This window comes from Sciurus vulgaris, assembly GCF_902686455.1.
Source record: "Sciurus vulgaris genome assembly, chromosome: 1".
NCBI classification, from domain to species: Eukaryota; Metazoa; Chordata; class Mammalia; order Rodentia; family Sciuridae; genus Sciurus; species Sciurus vulgaris.
This window is the reverse complement of record NC_136461.1, coordinates 23,555,089-23,576,646: the sequence shown is the minus strand read 5'-3', so window position 1 is coordinate 23,576,646 and position 21,558 is coordinate 23,555,089. Positions and strand designations below refer to the sequence as shown.

At 38.8% G+C, this 21,558-nt stretch overlaps 2 protein-coding genes across 3 annotated transcripts in view; one reads left to right on the top strand and one right to left on the bottom strand.

Moving 5' to 3' along the window:
* The window catches only part of SYNC (syncoilin, intermediate filament protein), an 18,867-nt gene extending 16,423 nt beyond the window's left edge, over window positions 1–2,444 (top strand). The window contains 1 exon segment of the mRNA XM_079152201.1: window positions 1,092–2,444. Within this exon segment, the coding sequence (XP_079008327.1) occupies window positions 1,092–1,167 (76 nt within the window). The 3' untranslated portion in view covers window positions 1,168–2,444.
* Window positions 2,348–21,558, bottom strand: RBBP4 (RB binding protein 4, chromatin remodeling factor). Of its 2 annotated transcripts, none has more exons than XM_079152210.1 (12): window positions 21,399–21,558; window positions 20,672–20,819; window positions 15,769–15,914; window positions 11,461–11,634; window positions 11,023–11,138; window positions 10,751–10,911; window positions 10,502–10,628; window positions 9,928–10,005; window positions 7,872–7,948; window positions 7,709–7,766; window positions 7,492–7,602; window positions 2,348–3,206 (listed from the first exon to the last, which is right to left on the bottom strand). In XM_079152210.1, the coding sequence occupies exons 1-12, from the start codon at window positions 21,412–21,414 to the stop codon at window positions 3,141–3,143; spliced, it is 1,278 nt and encodes a 425-aa protein (XP_079008336.1). In that variant the 5' UTR covers window positions 21,415–21,558; the 3' UTR covers window positions 2,348–3,140. The 2 variants fall into 2 exon arrangements, with proteins under 2 accessions (XP_079008336.1, XP_079008337.1); XM_079152211.1 differs by having other exon boundaries at window positions 20,672–20,816; window positions 21,399–21,555.

Sequence of the window (21,558 nt, the reverse complement as noted above, 5' to 3'; positions counted from 1 at the left end):
AGCAAAACCAAAGGCATCTTTCTGAGCAATGAATTATTCAGGACTCCTCGTGTTTTACAATATGTCCTCTTTATAAAGAAACTAAAGACTCGGTGATACAGTGCTATGCCTAGCATGCACAAGGGTCCTGGTTTTGATTCCCAGCACCATCAAAAAAAAAAAAAAAAAAAAAAAAAAAGTTAAAAATACATTCTATATCAATGCCTACACATTTTTTCCCTTATTGCCTACTTAAACTTGCATTTTGGATTCAAATTTATAAGTATTTTTTTTTTTTTTTTTTGGTGCTGGGGATTGAACCTAGGGCCTTGTGCTTACAAGGCGAGCACTCTACCGACTGAGCATCTCCCCAGCCCCTGCAAGTAACTATTGCTCTTCCTACTTTCTAGGATTTTCTTTTACTGTGTCTTATCTAATCTAGGTATAATTTATTATGCTTATTGTTGGATTATCATAACCTCCAAATTGGGGACAATGATCTGTCAAATACCTTTGTGTGGATTGGAGAAAAAGAAAATGCCCTTTTTTTTTTTTTTTTTTTTTGGTGGTACTAGGGATTGCACTCAGGGCCTCATGTATACCAGGCAAGCACTCTACCAACTGAGCTATATCCCCAGCCCAACAATGCTCATTTCTAAAGAAATGAAAGTAGCTAGGTGCAGTGGTATATGCCTATAATCCCAGTGGCTCAGGAGCCTGAGGCAGGAGGATTCCAAGTTCAAGGCCAGTCTCAGCAAAGTAATAAGGCCCTGTCTCAAAATAAGGCTGGGGATGTACCTCAGTGGTGAAAGCCCCTCTGGATTCAATCCCAGAACTGGGAAGAAAAAAAAAAAGGTAATACTTGTGTGAAGTTATCCTGAGCAAAATATTAACATCACTATCACATAGGTAACCATTCACTGTTTTGCAAATATGAGGCTTCTAAATATTTGCTAGGGTAAAGTCATCGCTGATCATATGTAAATTATATTCCCCAATATAACCTTTATTAACTAACTTTGGAAGTTCACTTTTTTTTTCCTAATGGTTGTATGTATTTCAAGTTGTAGAAAGTATAAAACTTATTCTTCTTCTTTTCCTCAACCTTACAGGGGCTGTTTAGAAATGTATGGCCAAATCTGTAATCCAGAGACAACAAAAAAACCCTTCTTAACAAAGGATCACTAAATACCCTTTTGACACACTTCTTCCCAAACCGACGAGTACCAGAACTTGGCAAGCAATTCATTCCGTGGAAATTGCAAACATTGGCTGACCTGGGTAAAAAGATTTTAAGGGTGGCTAGAAGCAGAACATCAGTCAACTCTTAGCTGGATCCTATATTGTAGGCTGCTGATACTGATTTCAATGCACCAAGGAATGAAAAAGCCATTTATCTGCCAGCAACCCTAACATCCACACCGAGTAAAGGATGAATGTATGGACACATCTTGCAGAATTGAAAAAAATGTATTTTGCCTTATATGTTTACCCAAACCAAAAACGTTTGGGATAAAACTGGCGTCAAAAAGGCAACTGATTTTCCTTATATGGGTTTACAATTAGAATTCTTTTGTGCCATGAGTATTAGATTTTAAATGAATCCTCTTACAAAGTTTACTTTTTCTTAAGGGCTATACATACATTGTATACTCTTAAAATTGTATCAAAATAATTTTCACTATATTCTGAAATGATTGACTTGGAGAAAAGGAACCAATCCAGATTTGAACTTCATGGTATTAAGAACTTCAGATTTTCCCAAAGACCTTAAGTGTTTTTAGGTCTACTCAGTCAAAACGAAATGACTGGAATCAGACATGTTATCAGGTCATGGCATTTGGTGATAAAGGATTTTAGAACCTGTTGTTTCTAACCACTAAGTACAAGCTCCAGTGAAAAACATACTAAGCAGATTTAACCCTGTGAGAAAAGCCTTAAGCACCTTTCCCAAATTTAAATTCTGCCTTAAACCACACTGCCTTTGAAAAATTTTTTAAAAGCCTGTGTTGTTCTCTAGGGTCAGACTTCAAAAAGATGTCATTTTATCACAGATTAGTCTGTATCATCTCTAGTTCTGTGTGTTGTCTTGCACTTTTCCCTAGGAAGGAGTAAAGCTCTTTTCTATAGATCTGGCCTTTTATATTTAATTCTACTCTTGATATCCAGGGACTAGTGTTTGATGGATGTTATAAACTAAATAAAACCCATTGGCATGGGGCTATGTAGAAAAGCAATTTATTCCATTATAAGCACTTACACAGTTAGTCATGGAGAGTAACAGGCCTGCTGGTGAAACAGGTCACCCAAAATGCAGATGGTATCAAACTAGTGGTCAAGGACCAACTCCTAAAAAAAAAAAAGCAACTCTTATCAAGGATTAATTTAATTTTAAAAACATACAAGCTATCAATTCACTCTTCTCAACTTGACAGTATACCCGTGGTACAACTGTCAGGTAAAAACATACATCTTTACAACTTGGTGGTCCCAAGTTTAAAAAACAAAAAAACAAAAACAAAACAAAACCAAAAGAACAAAAACCATTTCACAGAAAGGAAAGGAATAATATGAAAACAGCTCAAGAAATACACTAACAAGCAAAAATATATGGGGAAGGAAGAACATGTAGTTTTGAGTTAACTGTAGAAATCAAGAGGAGACTGGTCTACATAGGAAAATGTGCATCCTGCAAAGTCAGGTGTGAAGATTTTAGAATAGGAATCTACATGACTTGAATCTCCCCTAATTCCTGAATAAAAATGACATCTTGCTGTATTTATACTTCATGGCTCAGACACCTACCTCACTTGGCTCTATTCCTTACTCGTTCTAGCTTTTACTTAAATGAGTCTGAAAACTTGGGGATACAGCTTAAGAAGAAAAATAACCACACGTAATATTCCCCTTTCTGTATCTACTTTAGACCTGGGTTTGTTACTAGAAAATTCCTGAAGAAAATTTAAATAAGTCTGGCTTTGCTGAATAAAGTACCCCAGTTAATATTTAGAAAACACCCACTATTTGGGCTAATAGCAATCGGTGGTGGTAGCTATAATAGAGGGATAGCTGAACAAAGTCTGTATCTCAAAACCAGTGTTAAATCGATCTCAGGGTTGAGAGGGGAAAAAGGGGAGTCTAAAAATCACAAGTGCAGACATCTAGGATCCTTGTCCTTCAGGATCCACACTTCCTTCAGGATCTTCATCATTATAGATGTTCTCTGCCTGCTCAAAAACAAGAAAAAAGGGATATTTAGTAAACATGAAGGCTATTATTTCAGATCAAGATTTCCATAATACATTAGGTTAGGGAGTCAATAATAAAATTTTAGACTTATGGACCATATAGTTGCTGTTCTAATTTGACTCTGACATTGATGGATAACTGTGGCCCTGGAGAATCTGTAATGGGCATCACTCAAGAGTGGGCATGGGACTGAGGCTGTGGCTCAGTAGTACACTGGTTGCCTTCCATGTGTGAAGCATTGGGTTTGATCCTCAGCACCTCATAAAAGAATATATAAATAAAGTTATCACGTACAACTACAACTAAAAATAAAGTGGGTATAGCTGCATTCCTGTAAAATAGGCAGCTGGTCACAGGTCCCTGGATTAGGACATTCTTCACAAAAATAAAGTTTGATTACTGCCTGTCTTGATAATCAATGTTCTTGAGTCCTGTAATCAGATATTTTTAATAACCCAAAAGTAAATGCAAGCCAAGTGTCCACCAAATGATGGATATATGATGTATCTTTAAAACAGATTATTTGACAATAAAAAAGAAGCTACTCACTTTGTATAACCCCATTTACAATAATGTACCAAATAGCCTAATTCATACAGTAAATGGATTGGTGGCTAAGGCTTGAGGCAGTTTGTGTGTGTGTGTGTGTGTGTGTGTGCGGACTATGGAAATATAGGAAGTGATGGCTTATGGGCATAGGGATTTTTTTTTTTTTGGGGGGGGTTGATGAAAATGTTATAAAATTGGTTGTGGTGATGGGTGCACAACTCGAGTATAACAAAAACCACTGACTTGTAACTTGTAGACAAATAAAAAAAATTCACCTAAATAGATCTTGTTACAAATTTTAATTTATATTTTAAAAATACTGCTTACATAAACTGTTGATATTGCCAGAGGAATAATTTTAAATACAGAAGCAACTTTCACTTGGGCAAACTGTATTGCTCTTAGCATTTACTATGCACAAATTGCTAGCCTTGGTGCTGCAGAGGATAGGATAGTCTTATCTTCAAAATCTTGTGATGTGATTGCAGAGAAAAGGAATATATACCGTTTCTAACACAAAATATGCTGTCTTTTCTCCTGACATTGAGTAGACAAAAACTCAATCTTATTCTAATACTAATTATCCAAGGTTAATATCACTCAACAGGTTTAAGGTTCAGCCTGCAAGACTCAACTAAGAAGACAGTATGGCATGCTGCCCACATACATCATTTGATAATTTGCTGGAATGATTCACAGAACTCAAAATTTGTTATTTTTGCCCCCAGTGTTGGGGATGGAACCCAGGGCCTCATGCATAATAGGCTGGCTAGAACTTTACCACTGATCTGTAGCCACAGTCCCACTTTTACTTATCAGTTTGCTACCTCACTTTGGATGTTCCAAGCATTTATTAGGAACTGTGCTAAGAAGTGGGACAAAGAAAATATTTACTTTGTATTACATCACAATTTTAAAGTAACATCCTAGAACGTCTTAGAGATGTAGCTCAATCGCCTCAACATTTCCACAACTACTAATACACCTTCAAATGACAACCTACCCAAGGCAACCCATTCCACTTTCCCATAAGAACTCTTAAGTTTTTATATTAATTTTGAATGAATATGTTAAAAGAGATTAAGCTAGATTTCAGTGATACATTTAAAACATCCTTATTGTAAAAAATACAATATAGGGGGAAAAAAAAAAAAAAGCACTGCCTAACTCAACATACTGAACACATTTTGGCAGTCTTTTTTTTTTTTTTTTTTTTGGGTAGGGGAAGGGGAAGGGTGGAGTGCTCAGATTGAACCTGGGAGGGTCGTTACCACTGAGCTACATCCCCAATCATTTTTAATTGAGACAGGGTCTTGCTAGGTTGCTTAGGCTGGCCTTAAACTTCAGCCTGCCTCAGTCTTCGGAGCTGCTAAAAATTACAGTTGGGTACTACCACACCCAATGGAAACAGCCTCCTAAACAGAGTTGTCCCTTGGTATCTGAGGGGTATTGCTTCCAGAACAACAGCCACTCCTTGCCAGGCTGCCAAAATATCTGGATGCTTAAGTCATTTATATAAAAGGGCAAAGTATTTGCTATAACCTATGCATATCTGCCTGTGGATCTTAAGCCACCTCTAGATTATAGTTCCTTATATAAAGGCTATGCAAATAGGTTAGATGATGTTATTTAGGGAATAATGACAAGGAAAAAAGTCTATACCTATTCAGTACATATATAACTTTTTAAAAAATATTTTGAACCCACGGCTGGTTTAACTCACAGATATGGAGGGGGTAGCTATAATGATATGTAATTAAACATAAAACTGGATACACAAAATATTATATGGATATTATCATGTGGTTCTTCAATCTGCTTTTTTCCTATTTAGCCTCACTTCTTTTTGATACACAATATTCACAAGTACAAAGTAGTACAATTTGTTAATTCAAATACCATAAACACTTTATTACTACCCCATCTTAAGCAAGTTCTGACTAAAATATTCTTTCTCATGGTTGAATCAAAAACTTTCCTCTAGAGGATGGGGGCATAGCTCAGTTGGTAGGGCCCTGGGTTTGATCCCCAGCAACCCATCACAAAAAACAAAACAAAAAAAAACAAAACAAAAAAAACCCCAAAAAACCCAGCAAAAACTTTCCTCTAGAGTTTCTTCCTATCTCTACATCTACCTAGAGACACCAGAAGATTCTCTGAATTGCTTTCACTTACCATACTATCCTTAAAAAAATACTAATAAAAAATCATGGTAAAAATACATTATAAAATTAATCATCTTAGGTATTTTATTTGTACAGTTCATTGGCATGAAGAACACTTAAAATGTTGTATAACCATCATCACTACCTATCCAGAACAAATTTTTTCCCCCTAGAGAGGTGGGGAGATTAAACTTAGCAGGGCTCTATCAGCGTCTTCATTTTTTTTTTTTCTCCATTTTTTTTTGCAGTGCAGGGGATTGAACCCAGGGCCTTATGCTTGTGAGGCAAGCACTGTACCAACTGAGCTATATCCCCAGGCCCAGAATCTTTATTTTTTGAGAAAGGATCTCAGCCAGGCGTGGTGGCGCATGCCTGTAATTCTAGCAATTTTGGAGGCTAAGGCAGGAGGATCATAAGACCAAGACCAGCTTCAGCAACTTAGCGAGGCCCTGTCTTAAAAATATAAAGGGTGGGGAGTGTGGCTCAGTGGTAAAGTGCTCCTGGCTTCAATCCCCATACCGAAAAATAAAATAGAGAAAGGATCTCATTAAATTGCTCAGGCTGATCTCCAAATTGTGATCCTCTTGCCCCAGTCTCCCCAATTGCTGGGACTATACATGGGTAATATGCCCAGCAAGAATGTGATGATTTCTTATACCACTATTCATTAGTTATTTTTATTCTTTGTGGTACTGGGGATCAAACCCAGGGGTTCTTTACCACGGAGCTATAGCCCCTGTTCTTTTTATTTATTTTTTAAAATTTTGAGACAGGGGCTTGCCTAGGCTGGCCTCAAAGTTGCAATCCTCCTGCCTCAGCATCCCGAGAAGCTGGGATTACAGGTGTGTGCCACTGCACCCAAATGTCATTTGTTTTTGTGCTGAGGATTGAATTCAGGGCTTTACTCACCTTAAGCATATGTTCTACCACTGATCTACACCCCAAACATTAGTTTTGTTTTTTTTTTTTTAACCACTGAGTGCTAGGGACTAAGCCCAGGGCCTTTTGTACATAAGTTATTTTTATTAAATTAAATGCTCTGAAATTTCAAAGGGTGACTGCCTAAAATTGGGCTATTTTTACAGTCTAGACGAGTTTCAGAGAAATCATAGTAGTATCTCAAGCTGTGATATACCTCCTTCTGGGTATATATATCTGTATTTGTAAGAAGACAGATGGGAGAGGCACTGATGAGATAGACAATATGAAATCTGTTAAATAGACTTGACTGAGAGGTGAGCAGATGAGGACTCAGAATTTAAGTCTGGTTAGCTGAAGAAGACATGGTTATTAGTCAGATAAAAGGATTCAGGAGGAGAAAAGGGGACTAAAGGGAACTAAGGAGAAGTGAGCTGAGTTTAAAATAACCAATAGGACAATCAGACAAAGGTAAAGAATAGTTAAAAAAAAAGACAATGTGCATATAATCACTAACATCACACTGGGAGTAAACTGCACAGAGATGGCAGCTGCAATTATGAAGTATAAAATATGAAATAATGCTGTCTCATTTATCTAACTTCTAAAAAATAAAAGACCAAACACTCACCATCTGCCACACTTGCATGATATTGTCTTCTGATACAGAACAAATCACCCAAGGTTCATTGGGATTCCAGGAGAAATCAGATATCTTGGCAGTATGACCACCATGAATAAACTATAAGAGGGAAGAAAAAGATGAAATGCAGAGACAGGACATTAAACTACAGACTATTAAAAGAAGTCACAGACTATTTCAATATTGCTTAATGGTTGTAACATACCAATAACTCTGGTGGGCCATCTTCTGCATCTTCTGGTGATTGTTCTTCTCCAATTTTACTAGAAAAGATAATTTTAAAAGTCAAAACAGATTTTACTCTGAGTAACTACCTTTGGAAAGTGTAAACATAACTTCACAGAGAGAGTAACTAATACAAGACTCACCTTAAATCCCAGACATTCAGTCTGCGATCAGTACCACTAGAAGCCAAAATAGTCTCATTGTGAGGTGACCACTGAACCTACACATAAGAATGAAGGAAACAGAAAATCGATGAATTAGAACCAAAACAACCCCCCCCCAAAACCCCTAAAGCTATAATTATCAACTTAAAAACTTTAACTTTGTAAATAAAAAGGAAATATTATAGACACTATAATTAAAACTGATAATTTCTTTTATTAAAATAACCCATTACAAGACCTAAGATACCAGCTTCTCTTCCATTTCATGTTATATTTTTGAAGATCACATCTTATTATTTCTTTTTTGGTACCAGGGGGTTGAATTCAGGGATACTTTACCACTGAGCCACATAACCAGCCCTTTGTGAGAGAGGGTCTTGCTCAGTTGCTGAGGGTCTCACTAAATTGTTGAGGTTGGCCTGGAACTTTTGATCCTCCTGTTTTAGCCTCCCGAGTCACTGGGATTACAGGCCTATGCTACTACATTATCTATTCTTTTTTTTTTTTTTTTTTTGGTGGAGATAAACACAATATCTTTATTGTATTTATTTATTTATTTGTATGTGGTGCTGAGGATCAAACCCAGTGCCTCACACACACTAGGCAAGTGCTCCACCACTGAGCAACAACCCCAGCTCCTATTCTTAGTATTTAATTCTGGCCTCTAGTCAATGTAACCCACTTCTTACCTAAGTACTAAAATAACAGGTGACATACATAGAAAATTATTTTCTTAAGTACTATATGGAACTTTGTGGTACATATAAATAACGCTGATGACAACAACAAAAATTCCTCATAATGATCTTAAGAGTTAAGATAAAATTTAACTACATACATGCAACAATCACAAATTGTTACTGGTTGGTAAGAAAGGTGCTGGCTCATGGTATAGAGAAGACGACATTACTGTAAGGAAAGAATTTGGATAATCTTCATGCAAGAATATCATTTTAAGCAAAGAACAAAGAAGGCAAAGACAAAAACATTCTTTGGAGTAGGCTGCAGTAGAAAATAAGAGACTAGGTGTACAGAACTATGCCTCATGTCTCACCTAAAACCCAATTAAGGTGTCACCTTTATCCATTAGAGCTAATCTGACTGAGGTCCTCAACAATATTTTACTATTATAATTTCAAAACAGGCCTTTCTTCACTATGAAATTTTAAGCCCTACAATTTAACTAAAACTATGTAACTATACCTGTAAACATATTCCTCATAGTGCTTTACCAAAAGCTTTGAACACAGTGCAACAACAATCTTATTTTTTAGGCACTGGGGATTAAATCCACTGGTGCTCTTACCACTGAGCTATATCCTCAGTCCCTTTTTATTTTGAGGAAGGGCCTCACTAAACTGCTGAGGCTGGCCTCAAACTTTCAATCCTCCCATCTCAGTCTCCCAAGTAGTTGGGATTATTTCTTGAATTAAGTCCAAGGGCTTTGCAGATTAAGAAAGGGGCTTAATCTGATTTAAAACAAAAAACAACATAGTACCAGTAGTTCACATTTGTACGGAGAAACCAAAAGATGTGGCAAGCTATAAAGGATGAAGGACTAGAAACAAGGGAAGAGACAAGTTCAGAGGCTGGACTAAAGCTGGAGGCACTGGGTCTTTCTCCTGCCTCCTTCAGTTCTGGGGATTAAACCCAAGGGTGCTCTACCACTGAACTATAACCCCACTCCATTTTATTTATTAATTTTGAGACAGGGTCTCACTAATTTGCCCATGCTGCCTTAAACTTGTGCTCCTCCTACCTCACTCCCCCAAGTTGCTAGGATTACAGGCATATACCACCATGCCAGGCTCCTAGTTTTCCTAAAATCCAAAAATATATATAGGTGGCCAATGAGCAGTTTGAAAAATAACAAAGGAAAAACAATCCCAATTCCCACAGAGAACAGCATATGTATATGGAATATTACTATTATTTTTAGTAATGGATAAACATAAATGTGCCCACTTACACACCAAAGTTTTCCTTTAACAACAACAACAACAAAATAAAACTAAGTAGCAATGGCTTCTATTACCTGGAATATTTCATCCTTATGTGATTCAAAGGAATGCAACTTAAGTTTCAGATTTCTCAGATCCCACAAGGCAACAGTCTATATATAAACAGAATAGGAAAGCAAGATCAAAGATCAATCTCTCCCTCTCTCTATATATACAGACATTTCTTGTGGCAGTGGGGAATGAACCCTGAGGCACTCAACCACTGAGCTACACCATGAGCCCTTTCCATTTTATTTTTGAGACAGGGTCTCACCAAGTGGCCCTAGCTAGCCTTGAACCTGCAATCCTCTTGCTTCAGCATTCCAAACAGGTTGAACTAAGAGGTGATTACCATTGTACCCAACATATATATATATATATATATTTTTTTTTTTTTTTTTTTTTTTTTTTTTAAAGAAAAAGAAAAAACCAGGGCTGGAGAGATAGCTCAGTTGGTAGAGTGCTTGCCTTGCAAGCATGAGGCCCTCGGTTCAATCCCCAGTACCACAAAAAAAAGAAAAAAAAAAACCCATTAACTCAAACTAACTCTGCACATTTAAAATGCAAAGAAATTCACCCACATATTCTCTTAAAACAAGTCGAAGTTACCTTGTCAGCTGATCCTGTGGCAAGTATAAACTCACTGTAAGGATTGAAAGAGAGGCAGTTCACTTCAGCAGTGTGAGCATCTACTGAGTGGCTTGGTTTGGAAGTATTGTTTGAACGAGTATCCCAACTTTAGTGGCAGGAAAAAAAAAAAAAGCAACATGAGAAAAGCTTGAAAATGCTGATTAAATATAAAAACAAGATAAAATGTAAGAATAAAATAACAACAACAAAACAATGGGTTCTACTCACATCATAAGTTTCTGATCATCAGCAACTGATCCAAACAGGGACTCATGGAGCAGATGCCAGGAAACATCTTCTACTACTGCTGTATGCCCTGTAAAGATGGTCTTCGCATCGACCACTTTTCCTTCCTTTGGGACGGCACTGATATCCCATAGGCAGATGGTCTTAAATGTAAAATTAACCATTATGTAAGAGTCTCACCTCCCCACGAATCCCAAAAAAGAAACCAACTGGTAACTAGCCCAGATTTGCATCAAAATTGGAAGGATACGCACATGGTCATCTGAAGCACTAAGTAAGTGCCCACTGAGATTTGGGTTCCAAGAAAGCCCATACCCTTCCTTCTGATGTCCACGGAGACGCAAGTCTGGGTTGCACTCCCCAGAAGGGTCTGCAAAATAATAGACACATCAAGATGTCATTATGGTCTACTAAGCAAAATGAAATGTTGATCATGATGTCTAATGCTCCCAATGTTTATAAAAAAATACAAAACTCATTATGACCAAAGATAAAATGCTTAAGCTACATCATCATTATTCTGTTTACTCTATTTTAAAAAGCATTTTTTCCTATTTAAGGGAAAAAGTATGAAGAAAAATATTCACATTATCACTATAAATCACGAGATGTTACGTTATACAAATAACAAGAAATTAAAAACTCAGAACAAGCAGAATCTGTATTTGACTAGAAAAGGGAAGGTAACTGACCTGGTTTAGAAGGATGCTTTGTATAGTCAAAAACAAGAACATCACTGGATGGAGTCTTTGTTGCAATGATGCAAGGATTCTGGGGCATATAACGAGCCCTGTTTACTTCTCCTTCATGGTTGATCTTGATTTCTATTTCAATTTTCCCACTAACTGAGCCAAAACCTCCAAATTCTGTAAATAAAATAAATTGCAAGAAAGAATGAGACACAAACTGTTCTGCTTGGGTTACACAGTATATAAAAAGAGGCAAAGCCTTTTATCAGCAAAATAGTATAATATTAGACATTTGTTAGCATTAAAAGGGCTTTCATACTCCTCTGACTCCAGATATATAGTTAAATGCCTAATAAGAACTACATTGCCAGGTGTGGTGGCACATGCCTTTACCGCCAGCAATGTGGGAGGCCAAGGAACAAGGATCCCAAGTTCGAGACCAGCCTCAACTTAGTGAGACCCTGTCTCAAAGTCAGAAATAAAATTCTGAGAGTAGCTTAGTGGTAACATGTCTGCTATGGGGTTTAATCCAAGTACAACAAAAACAACCCCCCCACCTCAAAACAAACAAATGAAAAGTATTTTACTAGTATCTGAAGTTAAGGAAAACAACCAATTCACTTCAAAAGGAGGTTCTCCATAAACACTATTCAAATCTCATTTAAAGTACAAATAAGATGGGTGTGGAATATGCCAGTAATCCCAGTGATTTGGGAGGCTGAGGCAGGAGGATATCAAGTTTGAGGTCAGCCTCAGCAACTCTGCAAGACCCCGTCTAAAAAAAAAAATACAAAAAAGTATGCTGAACAAACTTGTTACTTTTTTTATTTTTAGATGTTGATATGCTGTTATTTTATTCATCTATTTATATGTGGTGCCGAGAATTGAACCCAGTGCCTCACACATGCTAGGCAAGCGCTCTACCACTGAGTCACAACCCCAACCAACTTGTTACTTTTTTTAAAAAGTATTTTTAGTTGTAGGTGAAAACAATACCTTTACTTTTATTTATTTATTTTCATGTGGTGCTGAGGATTGAACCCAGGGCCTCATACATGCTAGGCAAGCCCTCTACCACTGAGCTACAACACCAGTCCTCGTTACTATTTTAATGACTATCAAATGCAGTGTGCTAGGCACTGAAGAGTCTCTCTCAGGTTATGCATCTAAAGCTCCGGATTTGGATGACCTTTCTGAAATACCACTATATCTTTTCCCTACAGTGTTTCTCTTAGTCCAATGAGGAAAAACAGCCACAACAGGTAGTTGCAGGTTGGTTTTTTTTGGCACTGGGGATTGTGATTTATAAACATGAGTTATATCTTTGGCCATTCTTACTCATCTTGAGACAGGGTCTAAGTTGCCCAGACAGACTGGCCTCAAACTTGCTATCTTCCTGCTTCAGATGAGTCACTGGATTTATAGGTGTGTGCCACCACAAAAAGCTAGTAGTTCTATTTTCTTTTTGAAGTATTTGGATGCAATGCCTTTATTTATTTTTATGTGGTGCTGAGGATCAAACCCAGTGCCTCACATGGGCTAGGCAAGCACTCTACCACTGAGTTACAACTCCAGCACCTATATTTTAATTATTATTATTATTTTTTTTTGGTACTGGGGATTAAACCTAGGGACACTTAAACACTGAGCCACATCCTTAGCCCTTTTCTGTATTTATTTGGACAAGGGTTCCCTGAGTTGCTTAGGGCCTTCCTAAGTTGCTGAGGCTGGCTTTGAACTCTCATCTACCTGCCTCAGCCTCTCAAGCCACATGCCTCACCATGCCCAGTTCCATTTTCTTAAACCCTACTTGCCTTCAATTTTTCTAAGCCTCAAATATCCATAAAACAAAGAAGTTGTAAAAGTTATAGATGAAACTGCTGTCAGTAATACTGCCAACACAGGGGGTTAATATTTGAAGGACAAAAGTTTCCCAGGAAGCAAAGATTAAATGGGTAACATTGTTGGCATTACATAACTTTCAACTCCAAAATTTTTTTCTTTTCTAAAAGTTAAGAGCAAATGTTTCAAAACAAAGCTAAAAGTCCAACAATAAATGTCTAAGATCTAAAGGAAAGGAAAAAGATGCATTAATTTTATTCCAGAATTCTGTAACAAAAAAAGAATAAAGTGAAACATCAGAAGAAACTTTCAGTCTAAGCATGCAGTGGTTAAATATCAAACTGTAGAGAACTACAAAAAATAAAAAAATTAAAAAAAAAAAAAATTTAGTTGTAGATGGACACAACGCCTTTATTTATTTTTTTGTGGTGCTGAGGATTGAACCCAGTTCCTCACACATGAGGAACAAGCACTCTACCACTGAGCCACTACCCCAGCCCCAAAATAAAAAAATTTTTAAAAGCATAACTGTCAGAAAAGTGGCATCATGCAGGGAAAAGGAAGAGCTGGCAGCACAGAACCCACAGAACAAGGGGTAATCATCACATAACAAGGGTTATTTCAAGATTGGGCATATGTTAAATGTGGGCCTCCCTAACTAAAACAGCAGCAAGAATTTAGCTTAGAGAATTCAAAAGTGAGTTTTGTTTTGTTTACTGGGGATTGAACACAGGGGTGGCTTAAACACTGAACTACATCCCTAGACCCTTTTAAAATGTTGAGACAGGGCCTCCCCAAGTTGCTGAGGCTGGCTTTGAACTTGTAATCCTCCAGCCTGTCTCTCAAATGGTTGGGATTACAGTCATGTGTGCACCACCACATTGGCTCAAAACTGAATTTTAAAGGATTAGGATTCAACCAGGTACTGTGCCGCACACCTATTATCCCAGCAGCTCAGGAGGCTGAAGCAGTAGGACTGCAAGTTTAAGGTCACCCTCATCAACTCAGGGAGGTCCTAAGCAACTTAGTGAAACCCTTTCTCAAATAAAAAAAATTACAAGGGTTAGGGATGTAGCTCAGTGGAAAAGTGACTTCCAATACACAACAACAAAAAACCCCAAAATACAAAACAAACCTCCTCTATGAAACCTAGGATTTTTAAATTTTTGTGTAGTGCTAGTGACGAATCCAGGTCCTTGCACATGCTAAGTAAGAGCTACATCTCCAGCCTTATCTATTTAAAATATAATCCCAGTGACTCAAAGAGTGAGGCGGGAGGATCATAAGTTTGAGGCCAGTCCCAGCAATTTGGCAACATCCTGTTTTAAATAAAAATCAAGGTTTCCTGGTTGATCCTCTTGAGGATCAGAGTTGATATATACGGGTTTTATTTTATGTACTACTGGCTTTTTTTCTTTTTAACTGTTCTTCAAGTATGAAGTGTTAGAAGGATAAGGTCTCTTCAGAACAAAAGGAAATTTGATGCCACTAAAAAAGTAAAGAAAAAAAAACAAAACAGAACAAAACATAAAAAACAACAAACTCATTCAAGGGGAATGTAAACCAGGCACACTGTGCCCACCTATAATCCCAAAGGCTCAGGAGGCTCACAAGAGGATCACAAATTCAAGGTGAGCCTCAGCAACTTAAGACCCTGTATCAAAATCAAAATAAAAAGGGCCAGGGATGTAGCTCAGTGGAAAAGTGCCTAGTACTTTAAAAAAAAAAAAAAACGAGAGAGAGAGAGAGAGAGAGAGAGAGAGAGAGAGAGAGAGAGAGAGAGAGAGAGAGAAAAGGATATGAGCATTCTGCTAACCTTAGATTTCATGAGAAATCTAAGAAGCATTAAACATAATCTTTATGCAAGTGTTCTATCACTAAGCTACATTCCCAGTCCATTTAAACATTTTTTTGAGACAGGGTCTAAGTTGCCCAGGCTGGTCTCAAATTTAAGGATCCCTCTGCTGCAGCCTACCAAGTAGCTGGGATTACAGAGTGTGTCACCATGATCAGTACCAACTTGTTTTTCACATTGCTCAGCTACAAAACCTTTAAGACATTTCCCCCCCTACTTTTTCTAATGAAATTGGAATACCACATATATCCAGTATATATGAAGAATATGTGCCGAGTATACCCATACTTTTCAATGTGATTTACACTTGCCCAAACCCATGAACCAATTTCTACCTACTTAGGGGCAGTATCTCCCCTGAGAATGCAGAGAAATAACGTTGGTAGATTTCTGCTTCTTTCAGTTGTAGAATTCCGCCCATCAGTAGGAAGTTTATAGCAAAGGTGCAGAACAAATATGCTTTGAGCAGTTCTTCTATATTGCAAAGTTAGCTTTCCCAAGCATAAATCTCATTTCTAACCGAGGCTATTTTATCAAACTTGGCATCCTTTTAAAATTCAAAGACATCAAAGATAACCATTAACCATACATCATAAATTCTTTAAGATTCCTACCTCCTTTCTCACTGTCGTAGTGTGATGCATCAAACTGAGCATCATCATTAGGGAGCTGTACACTGGCTATCACAAGGTGGTTTTGTTCATCTGATGTGTGTGTCCCCAGGACAAGTCGATGAATGCTGAAATCTTTTCCTTCTGGTCTGTAACAGCAATAAATGGTCAATACTCAAATCAGTACCACCAAGAGAGACTACTAACTAAATCAGTTACATACACATATGTGATAGGAATCCTAACAATCAGATTTTGAGAGAAAAAGTTATGGAGACCTATTTGCTACATTTAATGAGTTTCCATAGGACAAAGTACAAAGAGAACTATATAGCACCTAATTAAAAAAAAAATTAGTTGTCAGTGGACCTTTACACACACACACACACACACACACACAGTGCTGAGAATCAAACCCAGTGCCCCACACATGCTAGGCAAGTGCTCCACCACTGAGCTACTATCCCAAGCCCTAGTACCTAATTTTATAAGCATCCCTTAAATCGGTTAAAAAATTATAATTACTCTGGAGAAAAAGTAAAGTTTAAAGGAATAAAAAAATGAATTAACTATGTACTTTTTTTTTTTTTTTTTTGCAGTGCTGGGGAATGAACCCAGGGCCTTGTGAGGCAAGCACTCTACCAACTGAGCTATCTCCCCAGCCCAACTATGTACTCTTTAAAATAGGCTAAAAGGAAAGAAAACAAGTGTTGGATATACTAATACTTATGTTTATTAAAGCCTTTCTTGGGCTGGGGATATAACTCAGCTGGTAGAGTGCCTGCCTCACATGTACAAGGCCCTGGGTTCAGTCCCCAGCACCACAAAACAAAAAACAAACAAACAAGGAGGGGCTAGGCACAACAACATGCCTGTAATCCCAGTCAGAAGAATCACAAATTTGAGGCCAGCCTTGGCAACTTATCTGAATCCTATTTCAGAAAAGAAAAGTCAGGTGTGGCAGAGCACACCTGTTGCTCCCAGAGACCTGGGAGTCTAAGGCAGGAGGATTACTAATTCAAGGACAGCCTCAGTAAATTATCAAGACCCTGTCTCAAAACAAAAACAACAAAAAAAGCTTGGGATGTAGCTCAGTGGCTAAGTGCACATGGGTTCAATAAATCTTCACTACCCACTCCCACCAAAAAAGGCATAGGAAAGTAGTAGCCTGGGATACAGCTTAGTGGAAGAGCATGTGCTTTGGGAATCAATCTTCAGCACTTCAGACCCACTCTAAAAAAGCAAAAGAACATCAGATAAACCAACCGTTCAAACATTTACTAATAGAGAAAATGCTCTGATGCATCAAAGTATAAATACAATTAAGACATTATTCCTGGTTGGGTGTGTTGGTGGATGCCTGGAATTTCACTTATTTGAGAAGCTGAGACAGGAGGATCCCAAATTTGAGGCCAGCCTTGGCAACTTAGGGAGACCCAATCTCAAAAACAAAAAGCCAGGTATGGTAGCTCATGCCTATAATCCCAGCAACTCAAGAGGCTGAGGCCCTAAGAAATTTAGCAAAATCCTATCTCAAAATAAAAATAAAAAAAAGGCTGGGGATGTGGCTCGGTGATTAAGAACCCTTGGTTTCAACACCCAGTACCAAACAAACAAAACAAAACCCAGAGGCAATTAGGCAGTTATGTACACAAATAACTAAATATTAGGCAATATAAACTACATGAAAGGTACACAAAAATATGGGAGTTTAAGCTGGGAATAGAAGCACTCCCCTGTAATTTCACTCAGGAGACTAAGGCAGGAGGATTCCAAGTTTGATGTCAGCTTTGGCGAGAGACCCTGTCTCAAAGTAAAAATAAAAAAGGGCTGTGGTGGTAGAGTGTCACTGGGTTAAATTTTTCAGTACCACCCAAAAAAGAAAAAAAAAAAAAAAAAAAAAAGTGGGAATCTAGACTATCGCAGGAATTAAGGTAGGAATCATGGCAGAGATGAGTCCTGGGAAGGTCTCAAAAATGATAGATACCATTTTTTTTTTTTTTTTTTTTTTTTTTTGGCGGTATTGGGGATTGAACCCAGGGCCTTGTGCATGCGAGGTAGGCACTCTACCAACTGAGCTATATCCCCAGCCCCCATGTTAGGCATTTTACATCTAACAATTTTACATCTAACATTTAAACACCAGAATAATACCATGAGTATTATTCCAATTTGAAAACAAAGATACTTGAAATTGAGGAAAATTAAGCAATTTCTAAGATCACTCAACTACCAAGTAACAACTAGGATGAAACTGCCAGTGTGAAAGCACAATGGGAGAGAAACCTCTAAGGTAGATAAAACCCATAATCTTTAGTTTATCTTGAACACTAGTTTAAGATATTCTAAATTCCATACTGTAAGTAACAAGGAATCATAGAGAATTTCTAAGCAGTAACATAGCTTAATAATATTTTTGTTTCCTCAGAAAGATTAACAGTGCAAAGCAGAGGGTCTTAAGGTGTAGTACCAGGTCCAATAGAACCAGTATTGGCATCACCTGGAACTTGTTAGAAATTCAAATTCTCATATCCACTCTGATCAAATAAATCAGAAATCATGGAAGGTGGGGCACAACTGTTTTTTAAGACCTCCAGCTGATTATGTTGCATATCACAATATGAAAACCCCTGGTATAGAAGAGAAAGATGCTACACAATTAGGGCTTATAAACTGACAGCCTGTCAACTGCGTAAAGGGAACACAGACGTCAAAAAGTCAACTATGACCAAAAAAAAAACAAAAACAAAAAAACGAAACAAACAAACAAACAAAAAGGACAAAGTTAGGGTGGAACCTCCATGAAATGAATTATTCTGTTCAGAACATGTCAAACTGGAGAAGCCAATAAGATACTTCAGGCACCAGAAGGAAGCCATAAAACAAAAGACAGAACCAGGAGGACCTCAGAAATTGGATCAAAATGTAACAATAGAAATTCCTCTGAATAGTAAGACAGACAAACATATGACATCTGTTCTACAGAGAAAAAAGAGCTGGGCAGTGGCTCATGCATATAACCCCAGTTACTCAGGAGGCTGAGGCAGGAGGATCTCAAGTTTGTGGCCAGTCTGAGCAACTTACTGAGATCTTATCTCAAAATAAAAAGGGCTGAAGATGTAGCTCAGTGGTAAAGCACTCCTGGGTTCAATCCCCAGTACCATAAAAAAAAAAAAAAAAAACCAGAAAAAGAACCACTGAACATGCCTGTCATCCCAGCAACTCCAGAGGCTGAGGCAGGAGGATCACAAGTTTGAAGCTAGACTCAGCAACTTGCAAGGTCCTAAGCAACTTATTAAGACCCTGTCTGAAATAAAAAGGGCTGAGGATGTAGCTCAGTGGTAAAAAGCACCCCTGAGTTCAATCCCCAGTACAAAATAATAATAAAAAAGAGAGACAAAGGACAGAGGAGAGGGCTATGAACTGAAAATTGGGAATGGCTGTGTTCAGGCAAAGAACCAGAAAACAGTAGGCGAGAATAACTATAGAACACAACTGTTTCAAAAGGTGGGGGTGGGAGTGGAAGTGGCTTGCAGATGTGGCTTAGGAGGAAAAAAAAAGCTTCCCAGAATGATTCAGTAGGTATGGGGTAGATAATATTTGAGATTCATACATACAATTTAGCATGTGAGTATAGTAAATACAACATCACCATCCAATTTTCTTACCAAGTACTAAACTCAAGTTCTTAAGACTCCTGACAGAAATGACTCTACTTACCTTGAACTCCAAGTACTTCCAACACTCAATGATCATCTGAATGTGGGAATCCCCAATCAGGATAAAGAAGCTTCAAATTCTATCTATGTACTAAGGTTTTGTATAATATCCTTAGCACAGATTTCCCCATTTTTTCTTATGCTACTGTATAGGTAGCAGCCTCATGCTTGCCATCGTGCCCAGCTAGGCACATCACATACTTATCGGCTACATCCTCCATATCTTTGTCACTTCCTTATAGAAATCAATCCTGAGACTCCATATCTACAGCCACCTTATCTACACATTGTTGCTTCCTTCTAGAAGTCAATCCTGATACTCCAAGATGAGGTACAGTTCTCTTGCTCTGATCATTTTATCTGTATCACTCTTGTGATAATTCAGATTAATTTGTGTCCACTGCTATGTGGACCTAGCAGAGCCTCAATAAATGCAAGCTGAACTAAATGATATGCTATTACCTATATCTGAATGAGCTACCTATGAATAAGGAACATATCCAAGGGCTGGGGACATAGCTCAGTGGTAGAACACCCTGGGTTCAATCCACAGTACGAGATATAAATTAAAAAAAAAAAAAAAAAAAAGTGATTAGTCTCCATAATCCCCAACTTCATTATATGAAAACCATACTATGACACCTCCAGGTGTTTTTTGTTTTGGGTCCTACAGCACATTAAGGATCAAACCCAGGATCTTGCTGGTATGTGATCTACCAATGAAGTATGTATCTCCGGCCTTCATCAGATGTTTTCTAAGTATCCTAATTACCTCTCTATAATGTTCTCATTCTACACAGCTGTAATCACTAGTTGATATACACCTCTTCAACCAGTTCACATATTCTTTAGAGGCAGGACCCATATTCCTCTTTGCATTAACCAGCTATGGAAAGGACCGTGAAAATTCAAACGTTTTGTTGAAAGAACTGAACTTAGGCTATTTTCTGAAAGTTGTCAAGTTTTGCAATTTGGTCAACTACAGTTGTAATAAGGCTATTCAATTCATTACTACAAAAAGAAAATACCAACATATTTCTCTCTTGCCAGATAAATTCCAAGATAATTTTTACATTTTGCCATATCCCCCCGCCCCCCGCATATCAATGTGTCACTAATTGGCTTTGATCACGTGCCCTTTTCGAGCGACTGGAGAATCAAAGTAACGTTCGAGAGATTCTTGTCACCTGGTTACATCTGGAAGCCACTGTGCTGTTAGGCTAGGCCACTCCAGAGCATGGGTCATCACCAAATCATAAAGAAAAGGGGTGTTCTTCTTCCATATTTTGTACTCCTCGTTGATCACACGTTCTTCCACTGCGTCGTCAAAGGCTGCTAAAATTTTTAAAACAAATTAAGTGAGCGAACAGAAATGGAAAACAGGTAAAACTCTCCAAAGCTACGGCGGCTCCCTCCCTCCTGACTCGGAATGCAGGCATCAGTCTAATGTCCCCAGGCGCAGTCCCCAAACAACGCCGCGCTCCACCTCCGCGGGCCGGAAGTCCTCGGGCCAGCCGAGCCAGCACTCCGTTACCCGTTCGGGGCGACGGCGCCGAGCCTCCGAAGCACGCTTGCGCGCACAGTCTGGAGGACTGGCGAGGAGGAGCGTCACCGGGCCTTGGGAAGGGAGCGGAGCAGGCGGGCCCGGAGATGGTCTGAGTGGTCGACAGGGAGCGTGAGGAGGGACGCACACCCCGCGGCCTCCAGCTGCCAGTTTCGCCCAGCGGCGACTGGCATCCGCTCCTGAGGAACTGGCGCGCCGTTAGCCCGCCCCGTGGGGAGCTCCCTCCTCACGCCTGCGTTGCTAGAGCTGCGCTCGGCAGAGTCGGGCCTGTCCCCACTATTAGGCCGTGTGGAGGCCGCACCGTAGCCCAGACACCCGCCGCCCTACCGGGGCGTCTCAGGCACCCTCACCTTCCTTGTCGGCCATGGCGGCAGGCGAGCCGGGGGTATCCCGGGGTCGAGCGTTGCGGGAGGGGCGGGGAGCCTGCGAGCGCTTGCTCCGCGCGCGCGGCCTCTATTGTTTCCTGCGGCCCCTGCGTGAGGGTCGACTCGCGCACCTTCGCGCCAACAT